At 42.9% G+C, this 11,015-nt stretch overlaps 1 protein-coding gene across 1 annotated transcript; it reads left to right on the top strand.

Moving 5' to 3' along the window:
* The first annotated feature begins 5,859 nt into the window (after nucleotides 1-5,859).
* Nucleotides 5,860-10,781, top strand: LOC141740175 (nuclear receptor subfamily 0 group B member 2-like). The gene is made up of 2 exons (XM_074578413.1): nucleotides 5,860-6,433; nucleotides 10,528-10,781. Exons 1-2 carry the CDS (start codon nucleotides 5,860-5,862, stop codon nucleotides 10,779-10,781), a joined length of 828 nt encoding a protein of 275 aa, XP_074434514.1.
* Nucleotides 10,782-11,015: the final 234 nt, after the last annotated feature.

Genomic DNA, 11,015 nt, shown 5'->3' with positions numbered 1-11,015 from the left:
ACTCTGACACCATGTTACTAAGAGGCAGGATAAAGCTGTTCAAAAATCATGGAAAGAGTTTACTCGTCCAGCTGGGGTTTGTCTGTTTGTTTTAAACAATCATGAAAGCCCTTTTGTGTTTATTTGTGCATTTGCCCACGTGGAAATCTGCCCACTGCTGCTTTAGATTCATAAGCAGCTGAAGAGTTAAGAAATATGTTCCTGTGTCACCCCATCTTCTGTCCAAGGAGCATCACTGAGATGATTATTTACTTTCTGTACTAATATTTTAGTCTTGGATTTGGCTATAGCTCCAGATAACACGTGTTTGCATTCACATCTGCAACAGCTAAAGTATGGTCGGGCAGCATAAAGTCTCTAACAAAGTGTCTTTGGTCTAAAATGAAGACAAACACCCTCCCTCCTTCAGCCAGTGACTGCCACCTGCCAAAAAGTCACTCCAGTGTGTTTGAAAACAAAGAAGAGCAGAACATGAGTGAACTGTAGATGCCCCGGGGTAGGTTTTTAGGAAGGGAGCTTCTCAGAGCTCCTTCTTCACGTCAAGATGTGAAGCAGAAGTTCAGAGACATTTGCCTTTTCCTTAACTCCGTCACCAGAGGCACATTTAAAACAGGCCTAGTTTCAGTGATAGACAACATTTCACTGCAAGGCCTCCTGGGGCAGCTGCCTCCCTATTAATTTGCTACTTCTATCCAAATGCCGGTCATCAAAAAGATACGGATTTTACCAGACCTAATCAAGCAAAGTGCTTAACTTCACATGCTTAACTTCAATCACTCGAGAAGTTCACCCACTAATCTTCAAGATTAGCTAAACATGCTTAAATTAACTGGATTTATAATTTACATACTCTTGCTTCAGATATAAGGGCCAAATCCTGGTTTGCCATGGCATTACCTGTTGGAACTTAAGCTAAAGACACCGTTTCAGAGCTTGTTTCCAAGCTGAGCAGGCTTTAACTTGGGGATGATACTTCCTACTATCTGCCTAGCCAAAGTGGGCAGTCTGAATGGTACCTCCCGGTTCCTCTAGTTGGGAAACTAGTATCTTTATTGCTCAAGAAAAACATCGTGCACTATGGGACAAGGGGGCTAAGGAACCCTTCTAGAAAGATACTGGTTTTATTACTGGCTCCTTTTGCCATCATTAAGGCTGTTAGTGAAGTCAGGTGTCCTCCAAAGCACCCATGACACAAGATTCACCCAGCTCCTCCCAGAAAACTAAATGTACAAAACTCCTGGAGAAAATCCTGTTCTGAAGTCATACAGATGTTTATAGGCCAATTAAATGTTTGTACGGGACACCAGAGAGATAAGAGATCACTGAATCAAGGAATACGTGCATGTATCAGGCTGGTGTGACAGGATGACCTCAAAAAGGCTGCTGTCAGCTTCCTAGGAGGGTGTTTCCTTCTCGTAGCCCATATGAAATAATTGTGGGAGATTCTTCTCCTCCAGAAACGCATCTGCCTCCAGTCTCACCTTTTAGGAAAGCAGGAGAGCTTGCCATCACTGCTTAGTAATAACTTAGTTACTATATATGTTGTGCACCAATAACAGCATACATATACTTGTATATACAGACATTCAACTGCAAGAACAATGTCAGATTTTCTGCCCTACATTTAAATTATGATAGTCTTTTAAATAACTCAGAGCGTTGAGCGAATTATTCTGGAGAGCAGTGCCTTCAAAATTTCAGAATAGGAATGTTTGCTGATGATACAAAATTATTCAGAGGAAGACTAGGGCCATCAGAAGAATTGCAAAGGGCTTTATGAAAATCATCAACTAGGTGTCAAATGACAATTCAGTGTATATATATATATAAAGCAAAAGATGCACATAAGGGAAAACACTTCTGACTCTGCTCCTGACTAAGATGAGAGCCCCTGAACTGATGACTATTACTCAGGAGTAAAACTTGGGGGCTGTGACACTTTCACGGCAACAACAGCTCAGTGTTCAGGAGCAACTTCTGGAAAAGACAAAACAGAGTGTTTAATTCTGTCTGTGTATAAATCCATGCTCTCCTAAGTCCTAGATACTGTGTCCTGTTCTGATACTTTCCCCACTTCCCCTTAAAGAATATCTTAGAAAAGATACAGGGCTAAGAAAGGTTCAAAGAAGGGTAACAAGATGATCAAAGGCACGGTACTGCTCTAAAGAAAGAGCAATTTTGGAAGTTATGTCTCTTTAGTTTGGACAAAGGATGACTCTAGGAGTCTTACCAAGATTTATAAAATAAAGGAAGGTATAGAGGGGGTGAATAGGGATTGACTGATTCCTTTTCTTCCCCCAGTACAAAAGCAAGAAGGCACTAAATCGAGCGAATGTCATATTTGATCAAGTTTTGTCTCACATTCACAGAGCTCGACATAGGCTAATGTGGATGTTTATGTGGCTTCAGGATCAGGCTGCATGAGATAATAGGGTAGAAATTAATTGAGAGTTATTAAATGCATAAAATCACTCTGGTTCAGGAATTCCCTCAGCTACAAAAGATTGAACGCAAGAGAAGTACTCATGAGAATAGTGCTATATATCTTACACTCTTCCTGAAGGACTTATGTTTGGCTACTGCCAAGGTAAGGGTGAGATGGCTACTTAAGCTCCTCTATTATCAGACAAGCCTCTTCAGCCTTCCAAGTATGCTATTAGGCAAATTAAGGCTATGGGCTAAGAGCCAAAAATGCTACATGCCTCATACTTTTGGACTCAATAGGATATTTAAGAATGTGCATAAGTCACTGGATATTTAATAGTAGCAACTATCCCTCAGCTCCTGCTGACTTCCTGACACTGGCCCTGCTGTGGCACACTGGTCAGAGAGGGTAGAAGCCTGGGGCCATCTATGCCTAGCAGGCAGTTTTTGCAAACCTGAGAAATCCAGGGATTTTAAGAAAAAAGTTGCAGTGTGCGTGAATCACCTAAACAACAAAGGCGATGAGTTGTATTAGCTATATATTACTTGTGACAGTAATATACAGGCGTGCAAAACAACATTAGTCATGGGAGAGATGCAGATGGCAGCCTTGCTTGGAGCAGGACAATTCCAAGCAATGGTGTGAATATCCGTGATCTGTCTGTAGCAATTCTGTGTGTGAACTTAGGATACATTTTTTTGTTGTCCGAATGGTGGCACTTGTGTCCGAGGAGCAATTCTGATGGTTGCAGAGAAAACGTGGTGGCAGCAAGTGTTTGCGGGGGTGTGTGCTTTGTTGATTGAGAAAGTATATGAATGCATAACAGAAAAAATAACACTGATGTGACTGTGTCTCACTGATGTTCTCAAAACGTCATGCTACAAACAGCTAAAATAGATAATGTCCATGGGGATTTCTCATGTCACAAAATTGGATTTTGTGTAATACACTTTCTGAACATTTGAAAGAAGCATTGCTACTGTAGTAAGAAGACTGTAGATGCTTGACATCTAAGTGCATGTGGCTTCGACCATTCTATAGGTAAGGTTTAGAAAGAAAAAACAACCGTTGTCTAATTTACGAGCACAGAGCTAAATTCAGCTGCTGGTCCTCTACATTTGAGAAAATTAGGTCAGGGGGGGAGCTCGTTTCAGGTAATTTTGAATCAGGACCGCCAGGATCATTTTCACCTGTGATTCAATATAGACTCATAATTGTAAGTAATCATTCTCTCAGAAAAAGCTGATGATGTGTCCTTAGCAGTTGTGCTGAGGCAGTTAACCTTTACTCTGTATTTTTGGTAAACAGTCATAAAGCTATTACAATATGCCAGGAATTCCTGTTAGAAAAATATCATCTCCTTCTGCCTCTTCGAACTATACACAATCAAAGGAAATCAATTATGATAAATAGAAATGGTATCCAATACCGTATGTTACTGACGTCAGGACTGTCTGCATGTGACTGATGCAGATCTCAGGAAAAAAAAAGTAGGAAGGGAACCAATTTAATCTGGAGTAGAACTTTAATAAGCACAATTAATAGGAACTGTGAAATGATGGTGAACTGTGAAATGGTGCTGATTTCAGCTGAAGCCAAAGATTTTTTTCCTTGGAGTAGAAGAGTTGTTTTTATCAGAGCTCACTCTCATACCCAGATGAATTTAGCAACCTTGGTCTCTTTTTCTAGTCCAGCCATTAGCCAATCTATGTAACTCACACAGAACCTCAGACAGCATCAGGCCTGCAACTGGAGTTCATTCCACTGAACCTCAGCCCAGCTAGAATTTTACAGTGAGAATAAGAAGAATGGGACTTTCTGGGAACTCCTCTGTTGCTGTGCCTTTTAACCTAAAAAAAGCTCTTTGATACCCCCAGCAATGAACGACAGTAAAAAGCTGTTGAATGGACGAAGAAGGGGACAAGGAAATCTCATCAGGTGTTCAGTGCTCTGGGCCCCCTTGACCTTCACTGCAGTTAGTGGTAGTTACTCCTCAGCAGCACTACACTTCGAGTTTGCTCAACTTTGGAGCAGTCATCTCTTCCTCCGCTTTTTATCTCCTCAGAAGGGCAAAAATTTGCAACATAAATATCATGGAGAGGTAAATAAATGGAAATTTTTAAAGGGCCCAACATGGAAAAAACAAGCAGTTGTAGCAAAGAACAAATTTGCAGCTCTGCATCTGGTGGGATGGCCTTTACACACCTAAGGCTCGGAGGTCTAATGGAAGTAGCTCTTGGAGTTGCTTTTTTTAAGACTTGCTAAGAGCCCAGATGGTAGGAATGCATAAACGCTATGCTTGGTGAAAAAATTTAGTACTTCTTCCCCTATATAAGAGCAAGAGAGTGTGAAGTAACAAAAACTTGAAGTATCAATTTCAATTGAGGCTGAGTTCCTTGCGTTCCTGCCACTTAATGTTGCCTGATGTTTACTGGCGACTCCTGACAATTGTATCAGTCAGCTCTTGTTCTGCCACAAAGGTTCACACGTACAACAGTACGAATCGCCATTTTACTCTGTTTCTTTATCAGTTTTATTTCAACAGCTTGTATGAAGAATATTTAATTACACAGCAAGTCTGGGAGAAGTCCGCATGTTCTGCATTTCAAATTATCGTATGTGAAATGCAGGAGATGATAGATAGATAGACAACGTTGTCATGAGCTGTAGCAGCTGACTTTCTCTGAAGTTTCTCTCAAATCTCCCAGGAATGGGAAATAATTCCTATACATGGGATTTCCATCCCTGGGACTTCCACCTGTGAGCTCCTCGATATAGGTGTCACATCCTGTTAGCTACAGTGTAAGGTATGAACACTGTTAAGTGCTCTGGGAAAAGGAATGGTAGACACCCATGGCATCTTCAGGTGGCTCCTTTTAACAAGAAATAAAAGCGTCTACTCAAGGGACTGCTACCACAGCATCATTCATAAGTACAAATGTATTTCTGTGCTCGTGCGCAAGGTCAGTGTATCAATAAAAACTCAGACAACTTGTTCCTTCTTCACTTGAGGCGTCATAGTTTTCACCGGGCTTCCTCTCAGGGGCAGACTGTACCTGTTTTATAGCTGGTCTTTGCAAAACTGCCACTGCTGGTGGCAGCAGCGCAGAGCCACTGTCATGGCGGCAGCAGGCCAGGCACAGCCTGCCTGCAGCGGGACACGGTGGCGAGCTGCTCGTCACAGTGAGCCCTCCTGCTCCCCCGGGGCTAGGGCAGCCCGGTGCGACACCGTCAGCCTGCAGCCCCGCCCCATTCGAAACAGACTGGTGCAAATAAAGTTCAAGGTAATTTTGCAGATCAGGGTCATATTACTTTTCAACCGCCCATGTATATAAAAAGCACACAATGCCTCTCTGTGTGGCAGAAATGCTCTCCCCTGCCGTTGACGCATAGCTCCACGTGCACTGTTTCCTGCCACAGGGAACTCTGGCTCTATGGCTACCGAGATCCCAGATGAGAAATCTGGGAAATGTCAGTGTGAGACACGCCACGCTAAGAGCATCCTGTACCAGATCCTTAACAGAGAGGATGGAAGTCAGGCCAAGTGGCACCAGCAGTACTGCGGTCCCCATCGCTCCATGGGAAGCAAGGGCTGCTCTTGTGTCCACAGGAGAAGAGTTGCCCTGAAAACACCAGAAGCGACGTGCAGAAGAGCCTCTGAAGTCCTCTTGAAGACTTTAACTTTTATTAGAAACTTGCCTTCTTTTTATCACTTGCCTTGGGAGGATCAGCTCGTCCTCATACAGCAGAACTGGGGCCCTCTTTTTGTCCTGGGCATGGCACAAGAAGGGGTGGATTTTGACCTGAGAGAGATTTCAGCCCCTAGTTTATTGAAGAAAATCCTCCTCAACCAGTCTCTGACAGCTAGCAATGAATTGGGCAGCTCGTCACTGGGAGCACCTTCAGCAGAAGTTCAGAAGATGAAGAATTTATTGTGGAAATTCTGGGACCTGGACATAAGTGCAAAAGAATATGCCTATCTTAAAGGAATTATTCTTTTTAATTCTGGTAAGTCCTCCTGGAAGCTACACAGATGATTATGTGCCTAGAATGACATTTGGCATTTTCATTTGCTTACAGACAAGTGTTTAGTTTTATTCTTTTCTATGAATATAGCTAAATGTTCTCAAAAATCTATATTCCAACAATTCAATGATTTTCTGCCTGAACTAGTTTATTTAGGTTCCTTAGTTGTGTGCAGTAGGTCACACAGTGTAAGCCGAAACAGCTTCTATTGGACAAATTTTAAGTCATAAAGAATTAACTGTGTCACTTCAAACTGATTTCCAGTTCCAAGGTAATACAGCAGCCTCACCCGTAGTACAGCAAAGGAGAGACGGTACGTAGGAACGCGATGTGAGTATTAGAAGTATTTTAACAAAGACTTCCTCTGTAGCAAGAACACTGGAGAAGATAAAATAATCTATATCATCTGATTTACAACAATGAGGCAAAAGGATGCTGCGTTGAGGTCACACAGCTTTTATTTATGTATTTATCCTTTAGTATCTCTACATTTAATGCCTGGGACAGCAGTCACGGAGCAAACTCAGACTAGTGATTGCATCCTCTCGCTTCTGGTGCCAAGTGCAGCCTCTTTAGGAAGGAAGGTTGCCTAGGTCAGCACCGCGGAGCGCGTGAGTCATTAAAAGCTGAGATCTAAGTCCACTAAAGTAAATGGAAAGACTTATTGACTCCAGTCTGCTCTGGCTCAGATCCCCGACTCCTTCCACAGCGATCACTGCTCTTGGCTGCACTGTCAGCAGTGTGCTATACTTGGGACTGCACCAAAAGGATACTGGAATGTTTCAGTTATTCCATGATTTTTCTTGCGGTGAATGGTTTATCAGCTGCTCAAAGGCTGCAGTGACTTTATATTTGTTTCCAGTAGGATTCAAATTCTGATTTTTGAGATTTAATGTCATCCAGATGTTTGGTATTTTCTCATGTTTGATGCCGCAGCATCAAACCAGTGGAGTTCGTTTCAGTGCAAGTTATTTTCTCAAATTTTCACAATAAAATCAGGCTGAAAGAAACCACCAGTTATATCTAGGGTGATGATAAGAGGAGAAATCCCTCATCTGCAGCAGCTTACACAGTTTAACTAGCAGGCATTTTTATTACCTCTGTGGATAAATGTGATTTTCACTTAATGAAGGAGGAAGCAGCAGCAGCAGCAGTGTTACATTCTGGATTTGTGCTAACTCCTGCTGCTTCCCCGGGGTGCCACCTGAGAGGCCCAGCAGCCCTTCATGCTGTCTGCAGACACTGTCCAGAGTTTCAGGGGGACTCCCTAGTCCTTAGGTGCGATGACCCTATTCTCTGGAGGTGCCTTTTTTCCACAGGCTGCAAAAGGTGGCTGGGGGGACCTCAGTTAAGTCTGGATTGACTCCAGATGAAACAAAGAGTCACAGTCTAACTCTGGGCTGAAACAGGTACTCAGGGATTACACACAGCCTGAACTGTCCTTTCTCTACCTGTTTTGTGGCAAACAAATCTGCACAACTGTCATTTCACCATTATTTTTTTTTTAATAGCTTTTGAACACTTTCCACCAAACTCAGAAAATGTTTTCTACATACATGCAGCACATTTTCAGATGCCTTCTTAGTTTTGGCTTGATGTTTGGCCAAATCCTAATATTTTACAGACCTCAGTTCTAAGCAGATTTCAGGCAGCCACCAGAAGCGACAACACTAAACTGTCTCCTGGATCATGGAGTACCTCCTGTGGGCTTCTACCCTGTATCTTCAATCCCTGTTAGGACCACCAAAACTGGCTGAGGCAAATGGGAAGCACCAGGCATGGAGCACTCCAGAGCTGGGTTACGAGTTGGAGTTCAACGAGGTGCCTAGAAATGCAGCTGTAGTAGCACAGCTAGGCCAGGGCTTGGGCAAGAAGCATGACAAATAAGGATGACAGAGCTTTGCTTGTGCCCTAAGTAATCTCTTGTGCTTACTATCATAAAAAAATGCCCTCTGGGGACAGGCTGGCAGGCAGCATGGAGTGTAGGTCCTCCCACTAAAGCACAATTTGTGTAGTACTTCTGTGTAGGAGGCTCTGGCTGGGCTACTGATTGACCACATCTGGGCCAGCAAGAACCTGTGAAGGAGAAAGCATGTGCCCAACCCCTGAGAGGTAACGGGCAGCCCTGCATCAACTGAATCCAGACTCTCCAGAACATATTGCCATCCCTGCTCTTCACAGGGGTGCTTTGGCTAGGTGGCTTCCCAGAGGTCGAAGTACGGGTGTACGGGTGAGGTACGGGTGAAGGGTACAGCTGCAAGGCCTTCTCTAGCATCTAGGCAATAAGTCAAAGGAAGGAGCAGGTAGGACTGTCACCACACATGAACAGCACAGAGTGAGGTGAAACTGCTCTTGCTGCTTTTGACAATTGCCTGCGAAGCAATGGGAACTGTGCAGTGAAGAGATGGGAATCATGAAAAACAGTGCTGCTATTGTATCAGTGCCATATATATATATTTATGGAGTTATATATAAAAATATATGTATATATTAACTCCATCAAGGCTGTGACAGGACTTCTGTTAAAAAATATGCTTTTAAGAGGTTTACAGTTCATCTGGAAACATGTGTTTGACTGCATATTATTACAACAGATTTCAGAACAAGAAGTTTCTCATTATTTGCAAATTAAACCCAGTACTTGATTACATATAAAAGAAGACCAAATGGGGAAACAAAGCAAATGTGAAGGGATATAAGCAATTGCCATTCCATCCTGAATACACAAAATCCTGACAACTTCCTTTCCATGAAAAATCTAACACTTGGAACCATCCTCACAGCTTGCAGCTGGTGGTAATCCTGGGGGAGAAGATGACTTTTCCATACCCTTCATTTCTGGCTAGCCTGGTTGCAGGCTTTGCTGTGGCTTCTATTCCTCTGGCAGTGACGCCTAGGGAGAAGAGAGCTGCTGAAGACTGACAAAGGGCAGGCAGCCACAAACTGGAAAAGCCCAACCATGTTGCTTTTGTCCTAGTACAGGGCACTAGGCAAGAAGGCAGAGCCTCCCACACTTGAATGGTCCTCTGTAAAATACTCCCTGGTCTAAGCTATTCAGATCCCATCCAAGGGAGGTATGAAGTCAGCCGCTGTAGAAGATACTAAACTGGAGTGTGTGCTGGGAGATAGGTTAAAATAAGACGTGGGAGGCAGGAGAGGCAGAAGTCAAAACTTGGGCTGCAATTCTAGGAAGAAAAGTTGGTGTTATCCTCAGGCGGTGAGGACAGGAGGCAACAGGTTGCTGAGAGCTACATGACAAGGCGACCCCAGCGGAGCCAAAGGATAAACATGGGGAGTCCTTTGAACTGAGCCCTGGCACCCACAAAAACCATCAGTGAACCAGCAGGTTTGAAGTCATGTGCTATGGGAGGTATGTGATTGAGGCTCAGGACCATGACTCCATAAGGCAGAGACCTCTCCCTCTTCAGAAATAGCTGAGGAAAGAGAGCACGAAAATGAGAAATACAATTATCTATCCTACACCTGTGGGTCATGATACATCTCACAGAGGACCTTTATGCTCTTTTTAGACTGTAAATGAAGATACCTAGATAGCATGGTGAACCATAGTGCCCCAGCTCAGTCTAGCAAGCAGAGGCAACAATAGGAGAGAGATGGGGCTGGGTAGACTGAAAATCTATGTCTTCAGACTGCCAGCCTGCTTGCTCCTCCAAACCACCACCTCCGTCTTCCTGATGTTACCTACCTATTTTAGATTAGAGCTGGAATGTTTCCACCTACTCAGACTACGGTCTCAGTATCATTTGGTGGGTAGTCAACACTAGAAAGCTTCTCCATCTGTACTGAGTCAAAGTTACCTCCTGTTACCATTTCAAAGCTGGATTTAATGTAATGGGCTAAATTCCAATGTGCTTACAATGCTGCTCAGTATTCCTTCAAATTATTCAACTATGCATATCTTGTCTTTTTTTTCCAAAAAGTAAATTTAGAAAGTTTTTTATCGTTTTCAGGAGAAAGTAGAACTATAAGCTAGAAAGCCAGACACCCATGATTATGAGAGGCACAGAACGGAAGTGTTTACTCAAGATTTATTATTTTACTTTTTGTTTTGACAGGATGCCATGTCCTAAAATGTCTCCCCTATGTACAAACACTGCAGCAGGAAGCTCAGCAAGCCTTGATGGAATTTATCTCAATGATGTTCAACAGAAACCTAGGCAGGTTTGCTTGGATTCTGCAACTAATCGCCTCTCTTCAGGACATTGATACAGATGCTATTGAAGAGCTCTTCTTCAGGCCCGTCCTAGGAGAGGCCACCCTGAATGTATTACTTCTAGAAACCCTATATATCAAGCCAGACTGGCTTTGAAAACAGATGACATCTGTGCTCTCAATTACCTATTTTTGAAGAGATGAGAGGATTTTATGAGCTAAACACATTTCAAGCAAATCATTGATGCATCTTTGTAAGCCATATATATTTTTGTATGATGATGTAATTTTGTAACATTTTAGAATTAAAAGCAGAGAAATCTAAGCATTTCATGATTCCGTGTGCTTTCAAAAACTTTTAGTCTAACGTATCCAAAGACTGTCTAGGAGC

This window comes from Larus michahellis, chromosome 3 (genome assembly GCF_964199755.1).
Source record: "Larus michahellis chromosome 3, bLarMic1.1, whole genome shotgun sequence".
Lineage (NCBI taxonomy): Eukaryota > Metazoa > Chordata > Aves > Charadriiformes > Laridae > Larus > Larus michahellis.
Note: the sequence above shows the minus strand (reverse complement) of the source record. Positions and strands in the feature narration are given on the sequence as shown.